At 50.3% G+C, this 24,514-nt stretch overlaps 1 protein-coding gene across 6 annotated transcripts in view; it reads left to right on the top strand.

The window, feature by feature from the left end:
* LOC147117722 (doublecortin domain-containing protein 2-like) overlaps positions 1-24,514 on the top strand; it is a 365,165-nt gene that overhangs the window by 98,655 nt on the left and 241,996 nt on the right. For all 6 annotated transcript variants that reach the window (XM_085988936.1, XM_085988938.1, XM_085988935.1 and 3 more), the window contains exon 5: positions 19,221-19,367. In XM_085988936.1, coding sequence (XP_085845062.1) covers positions 19,221-19,367 — 147 coding nt within the window. The remainder of the gene's footprint in view (positions 1-19,220; positions 19,368-24,514) is intronic.

Below are 24,514 nucleotides of genomic sequence, written 5' to 3'. Positions count from 1 at the left end.
GGCCCTGATCGATACAAGATGGCGGACCCCACGAGGTCGGGCAAGATGGCGTCCAAGATGGCCGCTCCCACGGCGCACACGCGGCGGTGGCGGGTTTTCCGGCGGTTGGCTTTCCGGCGGGGTTCCCTCTGCACACCTTCCCGAAGTGCCCCTTCTTACCGCACTTAAAGCAGGTGGTGCCTTTCGCCGGGCACAGGTTTCTGGTGTGCTTTGGCTGCCCGCAGAAGTAGCAGTTGGGTCCCTGACGCGTCGCGGCTGTCGTAGGGCTTCTGGGGGGAGAGCGGGGCCCAGCCGGTGTCGGGCTGTCGGGCGGGGAAGATGCCTTCCAAGCTGGCGGCGCCCTCGGTGCACACGTGACGGCACGGGCTGAAGAGTAGGCGTCCGAGTTTCTCTGGGCCACATCCAGGGATCGCGCGGTGTCCGCAGCCTGTTTCAGGTCCAACCCCGTTTTTTCCAGCAGTCTTTGCCGGATGTAAGTGGAGCTGAGGCCTGTGATGAAGGCATCGCGAACAAGCTCGTCAGTGTACACTGCGGCTTTTACATCTCGGCACTTGCAGTCTTTGCCAAGCATTTTCAGGGTGCTTAGGAACTCCTCCACCGATTCCCCAGGTCGCTGTGCGCGGGTGGCGAGCAGGTGCCTAGCATACACCTCATTCGTAGGCTGCTGGTAATGCGCCTTTAAGATGTCGCAGGCGGCCAGGTACGTCTCGGCATCTTGGATGAGGGGGTAAACCCGGTGACTTACCCAATTCCGCAGAATTCCGAGTCTCATCCTTGCAGCGTCCGTAGCGTCTTTGACAGCTGCGGAATTGTCCAGGAAGAATTCCATACACTCAAACCAGTGTCCGAAGCGTGCTGATGCGTCCGGAGCATGTTGATCCAAATCCAAACGTTCGGGTTTCAGGAGTTGATCCATAGTGTTGAAAATAAGTTAATAAAATTGATGTGCCTCAATAATTCCGAGACTCGAAGGTAGCAGAACAAAACAAGGCTTTTATTAACTTAGAACGAAACACGTAAGCGAGAGAGATGTCGTCCTTCTGGACATTGGGGCTAGACTGAAAGCTAGCTTACAAACGGGGCCAGGTATGGGCGGAGCCCTACACACAGCACATTCCAGTATACAATACAGCACATTCCAGTACACAATACAATGAGGTCTGGGGGAAGGGAAATGACACTGAAACCGATCTCAGTCACAGGCAGTGATGAATGGAAATATTTCATCACACAGCTGATGCGCAGAATAACAAGCTCGAGACAGACAAGCAGGTGAAAGGTTAAAATAATAACGGTTTTATTGAGAGAAAAATAAAACAAAACAAATAAGCAGAGAAATTAATTGGTTCAACGATACTAAACCAAAGCTACAGCTCTATACACTTTAAAAAGAAAAAAAAAGGAATACTATATATTCAAAACAGAGGGGCACGCGAGTGCGGGAAGGAGTACGACACATTGAGGGGTATCACACATTAACACTCCCCTTAGCCTTATCCCCACCTCCTACACTATCCCTAACCTAGGTCGAACTAAAGGGGGGTCAGACTCTCATGCTCACCTAACGCATTGGAACAAAGGCCTTTAGGTTGTCCTGGGACTGCAGCTTTAGTTGGTCTGGCCTGGTAAAGTTCAGTGTGCACTGGCCACACACTCTCCCGTCAGTCAGGTAGTGGATCTTCCTCCTTGGCTGGGCGAAAAGGCTTCCCTCCTGGGTCGGGCTGCGCCGTTTAGCGAGGCCCACTCTGTGCTCCGGTCCGTACCGGGATGGTGCACTCCGTCCCGTGTCTTCCTGGTTCCACTCTGAATCTCTGCCTGAGGTGGTGGGCACCGGGGGGAACAGTCAGGTTTAAATCAGGAGGCAGTACGGACCGGGAGCTTCGCCTGCTTACCAAAGCATAGGCCTGCTGCGCATAGCCTTCCCCGTCTTGGAGACTGCTTCTCCCAGTAGAGTCCTCGAAGTTTCCTTTTGCAGCGAAGTCCCAGGATGAAATCGAAGTGAAGTGTAGAAGCTGTCTCTCCCGAAGTGTGTTCCAAGTCGAAGTGTCTCCAACTGCTCTTTCTGTCTGCTTACTAAAAACAGTTATACTCTCTCGATCTGCCTTGCCTCCCCCAGATCGAGAGGTGTCCCAGGTTACCTTGTTAACTGTAAATGGCTGCAAAACGGCCGATTTCCCACTAACGGCCTTATCACCGGCCCTCATTGTTTTTGGTTTCAGTCACACAATGATGTCTCTGGTGCCTAGTCCTCTAAAACGGTTTCTGATATGATTGGACCTGTTAGGATGGGCCCGATGATGGTTTTAACTAGCTTAACCCTGATTGCAGTGCAACCAGGTTCATTGTTCTTACCGGCCTACTGGCGACTTGCTATTACATATTCAATTCCATGTCTGGCCTGGAATCCACATAGGGACTGTGGAATTCCAGGCCCTGTCTCCAGTCTTGTTGCTGGGGAGAAAAATGACTCACTTCCAGCAGCTTTCTGGTCACGTGTCCCAGAACTCCATTTTGTACGTTTAAAAAGTGGCCAACTTTGTTTGATTCGGAAAGCAGGCGAGGTGGGGGAATTTTGCAAACTCCCTACACCCCCATGTGATACATAATAATTTTTCTTGAAAATTCCATTACGTATCACAATTCTGGCCCTCCTTAGTCGACCTTCCCCTTAGATTAATCTCTCCCCTCTACAGATACCTGCGATACATCGCACTTCCCATAACGTGAGACCGTGGTGTACACAAGCAGCTAGAAAAGGAAAAATCAACCAAGTACATTACTTGCATCCAAACATGGAGGGGCTCCGACGTCCCTGCTCAGTTCGGTACATTCATCATTCACAATCTTTATTAACAACCGCGCCGCAAGAATTCTCATAGTACGGAGAGTCCCTTGGGAGGGTTTACGCAGACGAATCCCCGTTGATTCCCATGTAGTGTTCCTGCCAAGTTCTTTGGTTGCGGAACTGTGTCAACCGACCCCTCCCTCTACACTGCACGCAGACTAGGTACAGTACGATCCCTATCTGACACACCACCAGGATGTGGGAGGCCAGACGGATCCACGAGGGGACCTCTATACTCTCAAAAATGTCCCACCACGGTGGAACCACTATATCCAAAATCTTGGACCCTATATCTATCGTCTTTTGCTCTAGGGTGTAAAAGTGTTTTTGGGAAACCACTACGGCCTTCAGTAGCTTTGCGAGGTGTTCAGGGAGAGGGGGAATCTCGTAGCCGAAGTGTGCTACATACTGTAACAAGTTGGTTACATTCTCTTTAGCAGTGAGGTGAACGGTGGAGGGCTCCGGGATGGGGACAATTCGTTCCTGGGCCACTTGAACTTCTGCCTCGGGTTTGAAACAGAAACTGCTATCACTCACCGCACACCAGCTGTGCTGTCCGTGCCGGTAGTGGGACGCGCCGGTGGTGACACAGTAGGTCCCACCTATATATGCCACCTGGGGGGGAACGTGGCCTTGTGCCATCGCCTCCATGGTGCAATTTATAGGCTTCGCGCCAACAGCTCTGAACCCACACTGCGGTCTTAAAAAGGCATTCAAGTGCTGGGGACACAGGATTATGTGTGCTCCCCGGCTCCGGCACCCTGAAAGGTCCGTGCCTGTCATTTCGTGCTCCCACTTAATGACGTAAGGCGGGACCGCAGCGAAACGAATGTGCGCACCCCCTTGGATCACTCCAATATTCTCCACCCTGTACACCGGTGCGGGTCAGGCTGTCCTACCCATGACCGGCATCCTAACAACCACCCCCATGACTGTGTGGTTAGACCGACCACAGTCCACGGGAACTGGATAAGCCTCGGAGGCTAGCCGGAGTTGGCACGGGCTCAATGCGTTCTCATACGGGTGGAGGGCGGCGAGGTGTTTGTTACTGATCCAGGAGGGGACCAAACCCTGTTTCAGGTCCTCCAGATTACTGCGGCCCTCGCCCAGTAACCATGCCCCGTACAGTACGCACACCGCGCTCTGTGCTGCTTGGTCAGACGCATTCCTGTCCTGTATGAGAGCATTTACCGTTTTCGCATGCTTTTCCAGCTCCGCTATGATTTCCTTCAAATGGACCGTCATAGCCTGGTCCTCATGCAACTCCGAGCTCACTACTTTGTTCTCATCCATGAGAATCCCCTTTAGCTGTGTTTTCAGCTCATTTATCTGGGTCTGTAACTCAATGTCGTCTAAAGAGTTGATGACAGAAGTCCCAGTATTAAACGCGGTGAAAGTATCACCCAAAATACCCCTTCTCTGTCTCCCCGTGTCGCCCAAAAACTCGCGTGGTGTAGTGTAGAGTTCAGTCCTATCCCCACTAGATCGTAAAACCTCCCGAACAGGTCCTTTAAGAGGGCCTGGTATAACTGTTCTGTTTCCTTGGGGCACCACTCGGGTAGACGTACCTCGGTGAGATTTAAGATCACCGAGGCCACCGCGTAGTGTACCCCCTGGTACAGCACCTGATCGGTAGGCACTAGTACCAGTCCATTCCCAGGTCCCTTAGTGGTGGTAGGGCAGCCTTCCCGGGGTGTCCTATTAGGTGGATTGGTGGGTAACGTCTTGCGGGTGCGCGCCACCAGTTCCGTGGCTTTAACTGGGGCCGCCCCTTGAAAAACCACGCATGAACGTATGTGAGAGCCCCACCTTATCCCCTTCTCCTGGTCCTGCCAGGCGGCAGGGAAGACAACTGAGATTCCTGCGGGGCAGGCCTCCTTTGATCCCCACATACACACATAAATCCCTTGCTCAGATTCCCACCATTTGTCCCAACAGACACTTGTCCTTTCTGCCGTAGCAGTGACAGTTCGGTGGGTGTCATTGTCCATTCGCACCCACGTGGATGAAGCGTCTTTTAAGTCATTCTTTAACTTGCGGATCCACCACCATCGCGCGGCCGGGATCCTTCCGGTGCAGGTCAGGCAGACCTTCTTGCCAACGATGACTCCCACACGTGCAGCCACTATTTCCACCGTGGGACACACTAGGGAATCCTCGCCGTAGGTTAAATCGGGCTGGTCAGAATACCGGGTGGAATTGGACCCGACCCATCCGGGCCAGCGCCCCTGGTGGGTGTAGGTGGCGGGTCCCTCGGAGCCCCTCTCATAGCTCCCTGCAGTGACTACCGGAGGTCTCGGTCCGGAGCACCCAAAAACGCGGGAGTCTTCTACGTCTCCCCGGAGTCCTCTGCTCCCCTCGATTAGGGCGAGCAGGATGGCCAGCTGCCATGCGCGAACGCCTCTCTGTAAAACAAAAAGGAACATGCAGCCAGGTCTCTCCGGAGATGCTCTGGCCTGGGTTAAGCGGTGGTTGGGTCCCTCGACCTCGAACCCAAACACATACACTGTGAGCAACAAGACTTACTTAACCACTAAACTTATAAACCTAACTTAACTTATAATATACTATATACATCCGCCGCCCGTCTCCGGACGGCTAAGTCAGTCCCTGGTAGGGCCCCGGCTTGCCATTGCTTCCGGCGGGCCCGCGGTGTCCCTACCTATGGCCCCTTTGCGGTCTGTGGCCGGCCACTGGGGACCCCTGTCCTCAGCTTTCCTAATTCTCGGGACGGCTCTGGGCAAATGGAAGATGGGTGACCACGTCTTCTTGGGCTGGGGTGTGCGGGAAGACCTCCTGAGGGCGGGTGGAGCTTTCCTGGCCGGTGGTCCCCTGACTCGGGCCGCCGCTCCCTTGCATCCATCCCTCCCCTCCTACCGTTGGGACAAACGTCCCGCTGCAGCCTACTGCTGCGACCCGCAGGTCTCCGCCCCCTGTTCCCACGACGGGGTCCGGGGCGGGGTTCCTGACCTCAGGTCCCTCCTTCCCTACACCTGAGCTAGGGGCGGGGCTACTCTCCTCGGTCTCTCCCCCCCCTCCTCATCTGAACTGAGAGCGGAGGCGCTGCCCTCGGGCTCCTCCCCCTCTATACCCGAGCTGAGGCTGGAGATGCCGCTCTCTGGTTCCTCCCCCTCAGCCACATCCCACAGAAGCGGAGGAACGCCCCACTCGCCGGTGGCTCCTCCCTTCAGACACGTCACCAGACCTGCTGCGGTCTGTGACCTGGTTCCCATATCGGGCTGGGGATTTCTATTCCCCAACCCCTGTCCAGCCAGCTGTCCAGCCCTGCTTGGCTTCAACAGCTTGCACTGGTTGATATGAAACCAATTTGTACGCCGGGGCATTTTCACGGCGTACACCATGGGGCTGGCTTTGTCTACCACACTAAAGGGCCCCATGTACAAAGGTTCCAAACTTCCTACTCTGGCATAATTCCTGACCATGACCTGGTCTCCCACTTCCCATTCTTGGTGCCCTTTCGGTTCCAGCAGCAATCGGTTACTCTGATGCTGCCTCCCCATGTTCCCCGCTGCCTGCCTATGGACCTGCTTCAGGTGCTCATAGAGGGTTCGGGCGAACTTGTCCCGATTCACCTCCCGGAGTTGCCCCTCCGTAAGCAGCGGCGCAAACACGTGGGTGGGGGTCCGCATGACCCTGCCTGTCATCAGCTCGTACGGGGAGTACCCCGTGCTTTTTGACTGGCTGGCCCGGATCCCCATCAACACTAACGGCAGGATCTTGGCCCGTTTGCGGGGCGAGTCCACCGTCTCCTTTCTCAACCGTTCCTTGAGGGTCCGGTTCATGCGCTCCACAATCCCGGATGACTGTGGATTGTGAGCTACATGCCACTTTCCCTCAATGCCCAACAGCATAAGGGCCGTCTGCATCACCTGTCCGGTGAAGTGACTCCCCTGGTCGGACTCCACATACTGTCGTAGTCCCCACCGCGAGAACACCTCTCGGACCAGGATCCTTGCAGTTCCCAGAGCCGTGGCATTTCTACAGGGGAAGGCTTCCACCCACTTGGTGAACACATCCACCAGGACTAGGCAGTACTTAAAGCCTCCCTGGGCGGTTGGCAGGGGCCCGATGTAGTCGACCTGGATCGACTGCCATGGTCCCTCTACCCGCCTGATGTGTCCGATGGGCACCTTCCTTTTCCGGGGGTCAGGGTTGTTTGCAGCGCACACGAGACAGTCTGCCCAGAACTCGCGGACGTCCTCCCTGAGTCCCGGCCACCATCCCGCCTGTTCCACCCGCTGCCAGGTGGCCTCGGGCCCGGGGTGTCCCGCTCCCGGTCCCTCATGGGCCAGTTGCAGGAACTCCCTCCGGTGCTGTTGCGGCACAATCCACTGCTCCCCCCTGACCAGCATGCCCTCTTTAACGGAGAGGGTCGCTGTCCCATACGGCCCCTCTACCCTCCTGCCCTCAATGACTGCGCTGAGGACAGCCTTCAGGGCCGGGTCCTGAGCCTGGACGGACTTAAGGTCCGGGGCTAATGCTACCCCTACCCTCCTTTGTGTCCCGTCCCTACCTCTGACCGCTGCCACAGGTCCGGACCCGAATGGATCCCAGAAAGTGCCGGTGCGGGCACCCTCCTTGGCAAGCAGGTCAGCCTGCTGGTTACCCTGACCGCGGGGTTCTGTGGAGGAATGAGCTTTCACCTTATGGATGAACACGTCCCCTTCCTCCCCCACGGCTGCCAGAATCTTTTCCAGCAAGGGCTTCACTGTGAGGGGTCTCCCGTCAGCGGAGGTGTATCCGCGGCGGGACCAGATGGCCAAATATTCCGTACACGAGTTGCACATGAACATGCTGTCCGAGCAAATCGTGTAGGGGGTAGGGAAGATTTCGGGGTGTGTAACGACATACACCACCGCGGACAGTTCAGCCTGCTGGGCACTCATGGTGCTGGGGAGTTTAATTGCCAGGGCAATGCTTGCCGTAGGGTCATAAATCCCACATCCCGTGAGACACTTGCCAGCGGACACTGTGCTGGAACCATCAACATAGATTTCGCGGCCTGTGGGATGTATCCTGGCCCGTAAACCTATGTTCACCTCCCAAACCCCTTCTACGGAACACCGATGGGCTGTTCCCGGGTAGACCAAATTGGCCGCGAGCTTTGGCTCGCAGAGACCCTTCACCCTCAGATCCATCTGGGAGAGGAGCAAGGTCCAGCGAGCAATGCGGGCACTGCTCACTGTCCCATCCTTAATTCTCCCATCCAGTAGCATCTGAGTCGGCGTGTGATGCGTGAGGAGGGTGATGGGAGAGGTGTCTGTGAAGATTAGGGACCTCTTCACAGCCCAATGCGTGGCTAACAGATGCCTCTCGCAATTGGAGTAGCTCCTCTCAACATCAGTGAGCACCCTGGAGGAGTATACCACGGGCCGCAGCCGGCCGTGCCGCTCTTGAAGCAGCACTGAGCTCAGGCTGTCCCCGCTGGCTGCTACCTCCAGAAAAAACTCCTTTCCCTCATCTATGGCTCCCAGGGCTGGTGCAGTCTGCAGATTCTCTTTGAGCCCGACAAACGCTGCCTGGCACTCCTCATCCCAACGCCACTCCACTCCCTTGTGCAGGAGTCGGAGCAGAGGAGCTGCCGAGGCTGCATAGTCCTCAATAAAATCTCGACAGTAACCGGTCAGTCCTAGAAACGACCTCACACCCGATACTGTTTTTGGGATCGGTAGCTCTGGCCTTATCTATGGCCCTTTCTCCAGCGCGCACGGTCAGGCCCAGGAATTTTACCTCCTGCCGGCCGATCTGCGCTTTCTTGGGGTTAACTTTAAACCCCTTCTGCCCTAACAGCTCCAGCAACTCGGCCAATAGTGGGCCATGCTCCTCCTTTGAATCGGTGAAGAGGAGTAGGTCGTCCACATATTGGACTAGTTGTCTGGGCTTGCTAAACTCCTTGATGCTACCTGCCATGCACTGATGGAAGATGCTGGGGCTGTTGTGAAAGCCCTGTGGCAAGCAGTTCCAAGTGTACTGTTGCCCCCTAAACGTAAAGGCAAACTTGTACTGGTCCTCCCTCCGTACAGGGATGGACCAAAACCCGTTTGAAATATCCAGTACCGTGAACGTGGTCGCGGATGCTGGGATACTCCCAATTAGGTCAGTGACTGCTGCCACGGTGGGGGCGCAGGCAGGAATGTTAGTATTGAGGACCCGATAGTCCACCGTGGCTCTCCAGGCACCGTCCGGTTTCCTCACTGGCCACAATGGAGAGTTCACGTGGGTTGCTATAGGTCTCAGAGCTCCCTGCTGCACTAGGGAGGACATGGCTGCTTCCATGTCTGGCTCAGCTTCCCTGGGGAAATTATACTGTTTCTGTGGTCAGGCCATGGGATCCCCGTCTACCGTGACCTCAAACCCCGTGACCCTACCGCAGTCGTGCTGGTGAGTGGCAAACGTGGCCAGGTGCGCCTTCACGAATGCCCGAAACTCCTCGGGGACACCACTGACCATAAGCCCGAGGTCGTAGCCTCCCTTTGGCTTCATGGTGCAGAGAGTCCCCTTCCCTTCCTTTCCCGGGATCACTGCTACCTCACCATCCTTTATTCCACCTGCTCCCCACAAGCAGTGGTTCCTTAGATCCACCAGAATCCCGTGACCTACAATGAAGTCGGCCCCCAGGACTCCCCTTCCACCCTCCACCTCCCACCTCATCAGGATGCACTTCCATGTGGTGTGGAGTGGTCCCAACTTGATGGAAAGCGGGATGGACACTGACCCAGCCTGTTCCTTCCCTGTAAATCCCGATAGACTGTAGGGGACCCCGCTGGAGAGGGGCGAGGCGGCGGGGTTATCTGCATAGATTACGGTGCTTGATGCTCCCGTATCCAGCAGATAGGTCCCCTTCAGCCTCTCCACCCCCATCTCCACGAGGGTTCTCCCCCACTTGTCATAGCGGACAGAGCACAGGTGGACCGGTTGCGTTCTTGCTAGTCAGGGTTGGGAATTGGCTGGGGCTGCCGGAGTAAGAGCGCCGGTGGCCATTGCTACCTTCCCCTGGCCAGACAATACGGACCGTACGGCGTCCAGTGTTATCTCGACCTGGCTGGGTCCTGCCCCCGCCGGTTGGGCTGGGGCAGTGGGCACCTTCCCCCTGGTCTCTTTCCAAGGGTTTCTACACTCCTTCCGCCAGTGGCCATCTTTACCACACCCGTAACAATTAAGTTTGGGGTGTGTTGGGGTAGTCCCTTCCTGGCGCCACTCCTTCCTACCCGGCCCGGGTTTTGCCTCATGCAGCTTCCCTTTCGCTGGGAGCGCTTCGGCTGCCCGACCGTTCTTGTAGGCTAGGGTGAGCTGCCGGATCACCCCGGCTTCTGTGGCCCCGGGGTCCTTGGGGTCGAACCAAACTTCCGCTTTTGCTCTAACTTGCGGCAGGCTGTTCGCCACCAAGCAACGGAGCCAATGGGTCAGGAGATCTCCGTTCAGGAACGCCCGGTTGGGCGTCCCTGGGCAAGCTCTCCGGTACACCGGCCACAGCCGGTCCGCAAAAGCTTGCGGAGTCTCTTCCACCAATTGGACCGTTTTCTCCACACGGGAGAATGGACTACCCTCATCCATGCCCAGTGCCTCTAAGACTGCGTCCTTGAGCTCCTCGTACCCACTCTGACCTCTTTTATCCCCGTCAGAGAAGGACTGGAGGAGGCTGCTTTCTAGGGAAAATAGCAGCATTTTGGCCTGCTCAGCGTCATCACAGTCGTTGACGCTGGCTGCCTGCTCTACCTCCCTAAAATGAACCGAGGGATCTCCCTTCTGGGAGAGCTTTGGAATATGGCTCACCATACTCCTAAGCTGTTGGGTATTAAAAGGGACCACAAACTGGTTCTGGAGAGGCCCTTCCCTTTCCCCTTCGGCGGGCGGACCTAACCTCAGCTGCCGGGCCGGGCACATGGGCCCTGCTCCCGTCCTAGCCGGGGCTTGGACCACCTCCGCCTTCACCTCCCCTTGGTGCCACACTTCCCCGAAACTCGGAGTAGTGGGTGGTGGACGCGCGGTTTCCTCTCTTTCCTCTATTGCTTCCCTAGGTACCACTTGGGATGGTGAAATGGTCCTACCCTCGTTCCCCAGAAAATCCGCCTGACCCACCTTCGGATTCATCAGGCATACCATGCCCTTGGCCTTCCGGAGGGCTCGGCTAAGACTCTCTATCTTCTCCTGACAGGGGCTGTGGTCAGCTTCCCCGAACCCCTGTTCACTGGCCAGCTTATAGGCTGCCTTCACTTCCCTGACTTTCTCCTCCTGTTCTTTTACTTCCTTTACCAAGCGGGCACTTTTGTCCCGCAGCCTAAACTCATTCCCCTTGGCCTCGGTGACTTGACACCGCAGGTATTCCAACTGGGAATTATAATCCCCTAAGAGCTGCACCCTCTCCTGTGCGAGAACCTGCAGCGCCACAACTAACTTCTCTCCTGCCTGAGCCTTCTCCTGGACTTCCAGTTCCAGCTCCTTTAACCTGGCTGCCTGGGCTGCGACGAGCCCATCCAGGAGCTGTACCTGCTTTTTGTAGCAGCACAGCCACACAGCCTTTTCAAGAGATCTCTTGTGTTCCCTCCCCTGCGTCCACTGAGCTGCGGCATCCACCGGACGGCCAGCCATCAGCAGAGCGGTGATCCACTTCTTAGTGAGATTCACCTTCCTGAACACACAGTCCGAGATTCTCTCGTCCATCAAGCTTGTCTCATTCGACTCGCCATCTACAACACCAGATGCCTGCGCCCAGTGTCCTGCCGCGGTCGCCATTTTGTAGGGGTTGTTGGTTGGGTGGTCGGTTTGGCCCGGGCCTGACCCAGTGGACGTTTTCGAGGCGTCCCCACACTCCCACTTAGTTCTGACACTGGGATCCCACCAGGCAGCTGATGCGCAGAATAACAAGCTCGAGACAGACAAGCAGGTGAAAGGTTAAAATAATAACGGTTTTATTGAGAGAAAAATAAAACAAAACAAGCAAGCAAAGAAATTAATTGGTTCAATGATACTAAACCAAGGCTACAGCTCTATACACTTTAAAAAGAAAAAAAAAGGAATACTATATATTCAAAACACAGGGCACGCGAGTACGACACATCGAGGGGTATCACACATTAACACTCCCCTTAGCCTTATCCCCACCTCCTACAATATCCCTAACCTAGGTCGAACTAAAGGGGGGGTCAGACTCTCATGCTCACCCAATGCATTGGAACAAAGGCCTTTAGGTTGTCCTGGGACTGCAGCTTTAGTTGGTCTGGCCTGGTAAAGTTCAGTGTGCACTGGCCACACACTCTCCCGTCAGTCAGGTAGTGGATCTTCCTCCTTGGCTGGGCGAAAAGGCTTCCCTCCTGGGTTGGGCTGCGCTGTTTAGCGAGGCCCGCTCTGTGCTCCGGTCCGTACCGGGATGGTGCACTCCGTCCCGTGTCTTCCTGGTTCCACTCTGAATCCCTGCCTGAGGTGGTGGGCACGGGGGGGGGGGTGGGTGTGTAACAGTCAGGTTTAAATCAGGAGGCAGTATGGACCGGGAGCTTCGCCTGCTTACCAAAGCATAGGCCTGCTGCGCATAGCCTTCCCCGTCTTGGAGACTGCTTCTCCCAGTAGAGTCCTCGAAGTTTCCTTTTGCAGCGAAGTCCCAGGATGAAATCGCAGTGAAGTGTAGAAGCTGTCTCTCCCGAAGTGTGTTCCAAGTCGAAGTGTCTCCAACTGCTCTTTCTGTCTGCTTACTAAAAACAGTTATACTCTCTCGATCTGCCTTGCCTCCCCCAGATCGAGAGGTGTCCCAGGTTACTTTGTTAACTGTAAATGGCTGCAAAACGGCCGACTTCCCACTAACGGCCTTATCACCGGCCCTCATTGTTTTTGGTTTCAGTCACACAATGGTGTCTCTGGTGCCTAGTCCCCTAAAACGGTTTCTGATATGATTGGTCACGTGTCCCAGAACTCCATTTTGTACATTTAAAAAGTGGCCAACTTTGTTTGATTTGGAAAGCAGGCGAGGTGGGGGAATTTTGCAAACTCCCTACACTTGACAGTGTGTCGTTGGTGCCAGGTGTGCAATATGGATGTCACTGACAGACCATGCAATAAATAACTTGATCTCTGATCCTCACAGTATTGGAGATCTAAATTCTCAGAGATTTGAGGCGTGGAAAGCAACTGCATCTTGTTTAATTAATACATTGTAAGATATTGATTGTTGAGGGAATTTTTCTAACCTACATACTTGAGTGATATGAAACATTGACACTCGGTGATGTAAAAGAGAGCCTCTAAATATTTGTACTATATTTTATTGTGGAGATCAGAGTTGAATCTATTCTTTGAACTTTTCTCCTACTGACAACCCTGCAACTTAAAGAATCACTTGAAGGCAGAGCAGAAAAAGAGTCGCCACATTAACATTAGTCAAAAGCAAAGGTGCCAAACTAAAGTGATGATAATTGCTGCAATTAGGGAGAAATCTTCTGACATTACTGTCTGGAGGTCTTTGTCAAGAAATGACAAAATGGAGAGACTGAAGGTGGTGATATAAACTTGTGCGGGGAGAAGGAAATGGCTTTAGTTACAAAAGCTGAATTCAAATTGGAACTGAAATGAAATCATATCAGTTGATTTCTTCTCCTTGGACCTCCCCCAAACAAAGATGATCGACAATGGACAGACTCGATGGTGGCTAAAATCCCATTACCTATTAGAAATGTAATTTTTTCATGATTAAGTGATGGGGTGTCAACTTTTTGGATTTCTTTACCCATTTTACCATCGAAAGGAGCTAGATTTAAGTTATTTTAAAATGTCCTTTTATGCTAAAAGCTTGCTTTTAAAGGGGTCAAATTCACAGGCCGGCAGGGTTGGTTAGTGTGCATAAGGTTTCAGGTAGGGTACCTGAACATAGTGTCCTGGAGACAATCAAAGGTGACTTGAAATTCCAGCGACCGTTCACGCCCATTGCTGTTGTGACAATCCTGTTCATTTGAACTCAGCAGGGATCATTGCCAAGATACGTTGGTGGACTCCGCTCTCGGGGGAGGTTGACTAAATGCTGACACTTGAGTCGGACCGTTTAAAGCAAAAAGAGAAACACAGGTACAAAAAAGGTCAGTTAGGCAGCAGAGTTCTGCGAGAAGGTTTAAAAGGGCAAGGGTTTTCTCTTTGGAGCAGAGAAGGTTAAGGGGAGATTTAGTAGATGTGTTCAAATTTATGAGGGGTTTTGATAGGGTAGATAGGGAGAAATTATTTCCACTGGCAGGAGGGTCAGTAACCAGAGGACACAGATTTAAGATAATTGGTAAAAAAGCTAGGGGGGAGATGAGGAGAAATGTTTTACTCAGTGAGTTATGATCTGGAATGCACTGCCTGAAAGCTGGTGGAAGCAGATTCAATAGTAACGTTCAAAAGAAAATTGGATATATACTTAAAAAGAAAACAAATTACAAGATTTTGGGGAAAGAGCAGGGGAATGGGACTAATTGGTAGCTCTTTGAGAGCTGGCATGGGCATGATGGGCCGAATGGCCTCCTCTGCTGTATGATTCTATTCTATGTAGCACTGGATGCGGAAGGATTCACGCAGCCGAGAGGTTCTGTTGTTCGACCCCTCGGTCCCACTAGCATACAAGAGGAGTGTGAGTCAATTTCTACATAAGAACCTCCCAACTGCTTACGGGAGCGACTGACGCCACTGAACACTAAGGTCCGGCATTGCAACTTCCCACAGCCTCTTGTGAGCGAAGCTGTAGAGCTCGCAAGGAATTGTGGGTAACGGAGCGGTCTAAGAATTAAAGGGGCCATGCACACTGAAGCAATACAAAATAAAATGCAGTGAATCATACATTTTTCAGCCCTTTCTGCCTTTTAAGAAATATTCAATATTTTAAAAAGTTCCAAATGTGAATATTCAGCTGTTAAAGCTGAATTACCTTTCGAACCTCAACAAATGGGAAAACTGCCTCCGGACTAACACAAATGGCTCAGCAAGCCAGGGAAGTGGCACCGAGGGCCTGACACGCAGCACTCCAACTTTGTGTAGGGGTCCAACACTGCAAGAACGGCCCTCTACCCACAGGGGCCAGGAGGCCCTCCGATGTGGGAGTACATCACTAAGGCTGTCACTGACAGCAGTGTCGCGCCCCCATCCCCCACCTGGCTCCAATGGCAAAGAAGCTTCATGACCTCCGACCACTGGTCAAGGTCAGTGAATGCATCTTCAAAAGCTGTCTCCAACCTACTGCACCACTAGCCTCACACACTGCTCAATGCACATCCCCCAATCACTCCCCTCCTAACAATCTGCCCCAATAACGAGACATATCTCCCATTCCTAGCCTCACCTCACCCCCTTGGAGGAGACGTTGCAGGCCATTCTTCGCAGGGTCATGGTCAAGCCCTTGGCCAGCAGCGGGGCTGAAAGGATACAAGATGTGGGTATCCTCGTACTGTGGAGGAGGAATTCCTGAAGTGTTTACGGGATGGTTTCCTGGACCAATATGTCGAGGAACCAACCAGAGATCAGGCCATCTTAGACTGGGTATTATGTAACGAGAAAGGATTAATTAGCAATCTTGTTGTATGAGGCCCCTTGGGTCGGAGCGATCATAATATGATCGAATTCTTCATTAAGATGGAGAATGAAGTAGTTGACTCAGAGACTAGGGTCCTCAATTTAAATAAAGGAAACTACGATGGTCTGAGGAGCGAGTTGGGTAGGATTGATTGGGGAATGGCACTCAAAGGGTTGACGGTGGATATGCAATGGCAAACATTCAAAGACCGAATGGATGAGCTACAGAATTTGTTCATCCCAGTTTGGCATAAAAATAAAACAAAAAAGGTGACTCAACCGTGGCTAACAAGGGAAATTAGGGATAACATAAGATCCAAGGAGAGGACATAAAAATTGGCCAGAAAAAGCAATAATCCTGAGGATTGGGAGCAGTTTAGGATTCAACGAAGGAGGACAAAGGGATTAATTAAGAAAGGGAAAATAGAATATCAGAGTAAGCTTGCAGGGAACATAAAAACTGACTGTAAAAGCTTTTATAGATATGTGAAGAGAAAAAGATTGGTGAAGTCAAGCGTAGGTCCCTTGCAGTCAGAATCAGGGGAATTTATAATGGGGAACAAAGAAATGGCAGACCAACTAAATACATATTTTGGTTCTGTCTTCACAAAGGAGGACACAAATAACCTCCCAGAGATGCCGGGGAACATAGGGCCTGATGAAAGGCTGGAACTGAAAGAAATCAATATTTGTAGGGAAATGGTGTTAGAAAAATTGATGGGACTGAAGGCCGATAAATCCCCAGGGCCTGATAATCTACATCCCAGGGTACTTAAGGAAGTGGCCCTAGAAATAGTAGAGGCATTGCTGGTCATCTTCCAGAACTCAATAGACTCTGGAACAGTACCCATGGATTGGAGGGTAGCTAATGTTACCCAACTATTCAAAAAATGTGGTAGAGAAAAAGCAGGGAATTATAGAACGGTAAGCCTGACATCGGTAGTGGGGAAAATGCTAGAGTCCATTATAAAAGATGTAATAGCAGAGCACTTGGAAAGCAGTGACAGGATCGGACGAAGTCAACATGGATTTACAAAAGGTAAATCATGCTTGACTAATCTACTGGAATTTTTTGAGGATGTAACTGGTAAAATAGATAAGGGAGAACCAGTGGATGTGGTGTATTTGGACTTTCAGAAGGCTTTCGATAAGGTCCCGCATAAGAGATTAGCATGCAAAATTAAGGCACATGGGATTGGGGGCAAGGTATTGACTTGGATAGAGAACTGGTTGGCGGACAGAAAGCAAAGAGTTGGAATAAACGGGTCGTTTTCCGAGTGGTAGGTAGTGACTAGTGGAGTACTGCAAGGATCGGTCCTAGGACCCCAGCTGTTCACAATATATATTAATGATCTGGACGAGGGAATTGGATGCAGTATCTCCAAATTTGCAGACGACACAAAGCTGGGTGGGAGGGTATGCTGTGAGGAGGATGTCGTGAAACTCCAGTACGATTTGGACAGGTTGGGTGATTGGGCAGAAACATGGCAAATGCACTATAATGTGGATAAATGTGAGGTTATCCACTTTAGTGGCAAAAACAGGAAGGCAGATTATTATTTGAATGGCAATAGATTGGGAGAAGGGGAAGTGCAGAGAGACCTGGGTGTTCTTGTGCACCAGTCGCTGAAGGTAAGCATGCAGGTGCAGCAGGCGGTTAAGAAGGCAAATGGTATGTTGGCCTTCGTAGCAAGAGGGTTCGAGTACAGGAACAAGGATGTCTTGCTACAGTTGTACAGGGCCTTGGTGAGACCACACCTTGAATATTGTGTGCAGTTTTGGTCGCCTTACCTGAGGAAGGACGTTCTTGCCATGGAGGGAGTTCAGCGAAGATTCACCAGGCTGATACCTGGGATGGCAGGAATGACATATGAGGAGAGATTGTGTCAATTGGGCTTATACTCACTGGAGTTTAGAAGATTGAGAGAGGATCTCATCGAAACCTATAAAATTCTGTCAGGCCTGGACAGACTAGATGCAGGAAGAATGTTTCTGATGGCCGGGGAGTCCAGAACCAGGGGTCATAGTCTAAGGATAAGGGGTAAGCCATTTAGGACTGAAATGAGGAGGAATTTCTTCACCCAGAGAGTGGTGAACCTGTGGAATTCTCTGCCACAGAGGGCGATGGAGGCCAGTTCATTAAATATATTCAAGAAAGAGTTGGATATATTTCTTAAGGCTAAAGGGATCAAGGGATATGGGGAGAAGGCAGGGACAGGGTACTGAATTTGGATGATCAGCCATGATCTCATTGAATGGCGGAGCAGGCTCGAAGGGCCGAATGGCCTACTCCTGCTCCTATCTTCTATGTTTCAATGTTTCTGGCATGCACCTCTTGCTTTCCCGCCCTCCCGTCAGCACAACTCCACCCTTGTGCCTTCCTCATTTCACACACCCAAGAAATGCAGCCTGCCCAGCCAGTGGGTCAACAAGAAGAGGCAGCCTGCTTGGCCAGTGGGACCACAGGCAGATGATTCCATGCTGGATAGCCCAGCCACAAAGGGGCTCTCTGGGATGCATCCTTCCGTCTGATTCCTCCTCTTCGGCTTTGACCTCTTCTGCATCTTCCTCTTCCCTCTGCAAGCGGATGCTGTAAATGTGAAATGACAGCATAAAATGCTGGAAATATTCAGTTGGTCAGGCAGCACGTTGACTTGAGACGTGAACTCTGTTTTTATCTCCACGGATGTTGCATGACCTGCTGAGTATTCGCAGCATTTTCTGTCTTCTCAAAGGCCTTCATTTGCCATCCGAGCCCTTGCAAGCATCCAGCAGCACTCCCTACACACTTTAAAAAAAACTTTCACATCTATTGCAGCAACCCACCACTTCAGTAAAACCAATAAAACCCAGTCCAAACACTTAAATTCAAGCTTACCTGAATGATGTGTGTGTCCCTTTAAGAGCTGCAGACATCGCCACTGTCAGCCTGCTTGGGACCCCCTGAATTCAGCACTCGGGTCGAAGTTCGCGTTGGTGAAGTAAAGTCGGCGTTGCACGCTGATTGACGTCACCACGCCGCCTTTTTTTCCCCAGGGCACTGCCAGTTACCGGCAGCGCAAAGAGGGAGAGGAATATGGTGGCCACTGTGGAACCCACCACTAGCTGGCGATAGAGCGATGGCTGCCATTTTATCGCCATTTTATGGCGCTACGGCGTGGCGGTAAGTAGATGAATTTCTAGCCCTTTACTTTAAACCCAGAAAACTGCAGCCAGTATGTGTTGTGTTTTATATTGTTACCCTTTGGCTTGAGCACTTGGATACTATCCTCTTTGTGATATAAAAGAGACAGAGGTCATTGGTGCAGAGTGTGTCTTACGAGTTGTTGATTTACCATAACATCCAGGCTATAATTTGTATAACGTGTACGAGTTGTTCTGCTAGTTTATGGTTGTCATGTACTCAGTAAATACCATAGTCATACTCTCATTCTCACATAAATATGAAGAAAACATAAAGACCCTTGCAGATAGATATCATTGTGCACCAGATTTCTGAAGATTGTTACCTTTATGAATTAATTAATAACTGATGGTAGAGCCTAATTTGTGTCATGTGAACGCATTTTAATCAATCTCTGTCAAAATTCTGTCATAGCTGTAATTTAAAAATTTTCAGTGCTAACACAGCAAGCTAACCAAAAAACAGCAGCTGACTCATGAGGCTGTTATTGCACACTCTAGGCTGTATCCTAATCCCAAATGCTTATAGTTCCAAAATTATAGTCATTATTTATTTCACTGTAACTTTGCATCAAGTTTTGAACAGGTTGCATGATTTTGCATAATGTTATTTCAGTGTGATTTGATGCTTGCACTTAATTTCTTCTAGGCTTCATGCATTGGATGGAAGATCCATCAATGATGGCACAGAACTTGAAAATGGAGGGTGCTATGTAGCTGTGGGCAGAGATAAATTTAAGAAGTTACCCTATAGTGAACTGATTTTCACTAAATCGTGCCCAAGAAGATCTAATGGGTAAGGGTAAGGATAGCCTTGCTTAAATACTATTTTAAGCCAATCATTTTTTAAATGGAATTTCTCTAATTCACGTCCACAATGCTAGTCACCAGTCCAATTTAATTGCAAGTTGGTTCTAATGTTGCATTTGTCGGGTCATCCTAAAAAATCCAAACTAATCTGGTGACATATTTGGGACTAGATCCCAACCAGGTGGAAGATGAGGGTTACTCAGATAGACAGGTAAAGTAATGGAAAAGGAGACTCTGAGGAGGAAAGTACCATAGAAGGGGATTCCTCCATCATGGCCTCTCATCCAGAGCAACTTTAGATGGAAGATTGCTTGGCCATCATTGAGAATCAGACAGAAGTCTTTGGAAGTTTTAAGTAATCCATTGTGTAACAGAGGTGCAATCACCAAGATACAGCAAAACTCCCCACAGGGAGAGGTGTATGTTGTCTAGTCCCAGAGCTGTGACAGTGGCACCAGAGCACAACAGGCTTTTTGGTTACAAATCGTGCAGGGCAGATCCTTCACTGGCTACGGGCTGGATTTAATTTCATATTCAAGAGCTCTTGCTCTGGATTGGGTCTTGGGACTGGTAATTTGCCAAAGAAGGTGGGCGGGGGGTGGGGGGGGTGGAGGGTGGAGGGGATGGAAATCCTGTGCACCATCAGCCGTTAAAGGGCTGTGCGCTGCAATTAAAGCGATGTGGCCACTTAAACGCAACTGGCTGCACCCAGAGCAATTTTTTTTCAACCTTTCTAGAGACGTGGTAACTTTTTAGTCCTTTTTTCAATCTTGCCAAAGACTGTATTGGGAAAACAAGTAACTGGCAAAACAACTGTGTAAACAGGAAACTCCGCCTGTGGCCTCTTGTTTAATGGCTGGTGGCATGGCGGTGCTACTGCATGAGGTATGATTGAGGAGGGTTGTCCTGTTTGGCTCTCCAGGGCACTATCTCCAGAGGACAACAGCGTGCCTGACAAGAGGTGGTGACCAAGGTTAGTGCTCTGTACAATACCCATAGGACCTGGCATCAGATGTGTAAGTTGCCACAATTTAGGGAACCTGCCAAGTCTATTTACCAGCTGCATGGCCCAAGTAGGTATACTGAAAAGTGCTGCCTGTCAACTTGTTGCATGTGTACGGCTGGCCCATCACAAGCCCTTGCACAATGCTGCAACTCTTTCATTGCTTACCATGCATACCCATACTCCATCAAACTGCAACTTACAATTGAAAGCCTTGGTGCACTTCAAATGGTTTCACATATAATACAATATTATTGTAGCAACCTATTTGTGCGATTGATGCATGTTCACTTTCTGACCCACAGGATCAGCACGTCTGTATATGTTTGTAATCTTTCAACATGTCCTGACTACTTCTGTGCTGTGTGGAGGAGGTATTCAGTCCAACAGGTCTATGTCGGTATTTATGCTCCACACAGGCCTCCTCCCATCTTACTTCATCTAACCGTATCAACATAACCTTCTATTCCTTGTACTTATCTAGCTTTCCCTTAAATGCATCTATGCTATTCGCCTTAACCACTCCATGTGGCATCGAGTTAGAATCATAGAATGGTTACAGCATAGAAGGAGGCCATTTGGCTCATCGAACCCATGCCGGCTCTCTGCAAGAGCACTTCAGCTAGTCACACTCCACTGCCCTTTCCCCATAGCCCTGCAAATGTTTTTCCTTCAGGTACTTATCCAATTATTTTTTGAAAGCCACAATTGAATCTGCCTTCACCACCCTTTCAGGCAGTGCATTCCAGATCCTAACCACTCACTGTGTAAAAAGTTTTTCCTCATGTCGCCTTTTGTTCTTCTGCCAATCACCTTAAATCTGTGTCCTCTGGTTCTCGACCCTTCTGCCAATGGGAACAGTTTCTCTCTATCTACTCTGTCTAGACCCCTCATGATTTTGAACATCTCTATCAAATCTCCTCTCAACCTTCTCTGCTCTAAGGAGAATGACCCCAGCTTCTCCAGTCTATCCACGTAACTGAAGTTCCTCATCCCTGGAACCATTCTTGTAAATCTTTTCTGCACTCTCTCTAAGGCCTTCACATCCTTCCTAAATTGTGCCCAGAATTGAACACACTATTCCAGTTGAGGCCGAACCAGTGTTTTATAAAGGTTCATCATAACTTCCTAGCTTTTGTACTCTGCCTCTTTATGAAGCCCAGGATCCCATATGCTTTTTTAACTGCTTTCTCAACCTGCCCTGCCACCTTCAATGATTTGTGCGCATATACCCCCCATGTCTCTCTGTTCATGCACCCACTTTAGAATTGTACCCTTTAGTTTATATTGCCTCTCCTCAATCTTCCTACCAAAATGTATCACATCTCCCCTTTCTGCATTAAATTTCATCTGCCATGTGTCCGCACATTCCACCAGCCTGTCTGTGTCCTCTTGAAGTCTATCACTATGCTCCTCACTGTTCACTATACTTCCAAGTTTTGTGTCAGCTACAAATTTTGAAATTGTGCCCTGTACACCCAAGTCTAAGTCATTCATATATATCATGAAAAGCAGTGGTCCTAGTACCGACCCCTGTGTACCTTCCTCCAGTCCAAAAAACAACTGTTCACCACCATTCTCTGTTTCATGTCACTTAGCCAATTTCGCATCCATGCTGCCACTGACCCCTTTATTCCATGGGCTTCAACTTTGCTGACAAACCTATTATTATGTGGCACTTTATCAAATGCCTTTTGGAAATCCATGTACACCACATCAACTGCATTGCCCTCATCATCCCTCTATTAATTCATCAAAAAACTCAATCAAGTTAGTTAAACACGATTTGCCTTTAAGAAATGCATGCTGGCTTTCCTTAATTAATCCACACTTGTCCAAGTGACTGTTAATTTATCCCGGATTATCGTTTCTAAAAGCTTCCCCACTACCGAGGTTAAACTGATTGGCCTGTAGTTGCTGGGTTTACCCTTATACCCTTTTTTGAACAAGGGTGTAACATTTGCAATTCTCCAGTCCTCTGGCACCAGCCCCGTATCTAAGGAGGATTGGAAGATTATGGCCAGTACCTCTGCAATTTCCACCTTTACTTCCCTCAGCATCCTAGGATGCATCCCACCTGGTCCTGGTGACTTAGCTACTTTAAGTACAGCCAGCCTTTCTAGTACCTCTATCAATTTTTATCCCATCCAGTATCTCAACTACCTCCTCTTTCACTATGACTTTGGCAGCATCTTCTTCCTTGTTAAAGACAGGTGCAGAGTACTCATTTAGTACCTCAGCCATGCCCTCTGCCTCCATGCGTAGGTCTCCATTTTGGTGCCTAATCGGCCCCACCCCTCCTTACTACCCGTTTACTATTTATATGCCTATAGAAGACTTTTGGATTCCCTTTTATGTTAGCTGCCAATCTATTCTCATACTCTCTCTCTGCCCCTCTTATTTCCCTTTTCACTTCCCCTCTGAACTTTCTATATTCAACCTGGTTCTCACTTGTATTCTCAACCTGACATCTGTCATACACCCCCTTTTTCTGCTTCATCTTACTCTCTTTCTCTTTTGTCATCCAGGGAGCTCTGACTTTGGTTGCCCTACCTTTCCCCCTTGTGGGAATGTACCTCGACTGTACCCGAACCATCTCTTTAAAGGCAGCCCTTTGTTCGATTACAGTTTTGCCCGCCAATCTTTGATTTCAGTTTACCCGGGCCAGATCCATTCTCAACCCACTGAAATTGGCCTTTCTCCAATTAAATCATTTTACTCTAGATTGCCCCCTGTGCTTTTCCATAGCTAATCTAAACCTTATGATACTGTGACAACTGTTCCCTAAAGGTTCCCCTACTGACACTTGTTCTACTTGACCCACCTCATTCCCCAGAACCAGATCCAGCAATGCCTCCTTCCTCGTTGGGCCAGAAACGTACTGATCAAGAAAGTTCTCCTGAACACACTTCAGAAATTCTTCCCCTTCTCTGCCCTTTACACTATTACTATCCCAGTCTATATTAGGATAGTTGAAGTCCCCCATTATCGTTACTCTATAGTTCTTGCACCTCTCTGTAATTTCCTGCAAATTTGCCCTTCTGTATCCTTCCCACTAGTTGGCGGCCTATAGAATATTCCTAGTAGTATAATGGCCACCTTTTATTGTTTCGCTCAACTCTAACCAAATAGATTCTGTCCTTGACCCCTCCAGGACATCCTCTCTCTCCAGCACTGTAATATTCTCCTTAATCAATACTGCCACCCCATCTCTTTTCTTTCCTTCCCTATCTTTCCTGAACACCTTCTATCCAGGAATATTTAGTACCCAATCCTGCCCTTTTTTGAACCAGGTCTCCGTTATCGCCACATTGTATTCCCATGTGTCTGTTTGCGCCTGCAGCTCACCACCATTATTTACCACACATCGTGCATTCACACATAGGCACTGTAAACCTATCTTGGACCTTCTTGTATTTTCTCTTAGTCTGACCCCACCTAATACTATACTATTTCTTACTCTAGTGCTATATGTCTCTCCCAATCCTTTGTACCCTTTGTTTCTCCTTTCTATTGCTACATCCTGGTGTCCACCCCCCTGCCAAATTAGTTTAAACCCTCCCCAACAGCACTAGCAAACCCCCCTGCGAGGACATTGGTCTTGGTTCTGTTGAGATGCAACCGGTCTGGCCTGTACAGGTCCCAACTCCCCCAGAACTGGTCCCAATGTCCCAGGAATCTAAAGCCCTCCCTCCTGCACCATTTCTCCAGCCACACATTCATCTCTATCCTCGTATTTCTATACTCGCTAGCTCGTGGCACTGGGAGTAATCCGGAGATTAAGGTCCTGCTTTTTAATCTCTTTCCTAGCTCCCTAAAATCTGCCTGCAGGACCTCATCCCTCTTTCTACCTATGTCGTTGATACCAATATGGACCACGACCTCTGGCTGTTCATCCTCCCCCCTAAGAATGTTCTGCAGCCGCTCAGTGACATCTTTGACCCTGGTACCAGGGAGGCAACATACCATCCTGGAATCACGTTTGCGGCCGCAGAAACACCTGTCTATTCCCCTAACTTTAGAATCCCCTATCACTATTGCTTTCCCAAAAATCCCCCGCCCCCATACAGTTGAGTCACCCTTGGTGCCATGGACTTGGCTCTGGCTGTACTCTCCAGAAGAACCATTGA

The sequence above is a fragment of the Somniosus microcephalus genome, chromosome 5, assembly GCF_052327205.1.
Source record: "Somniosus microcephalus isolate GS21.2 chromosome 5, FLI_Smic_1.0, whole genome shotgun sequence".
Classification (NCBI taxonomy): Eukaryota; Metazoa; Chordata; class Chondrichthyes; order Squaliformes; family Somniosidae; genus Somniosus; species Somniosus microcephalus.
Note: the sequence above shows the minus strand (reverse complement) of the source record. Positions and strands in the feature narration are given on the sequence as shown.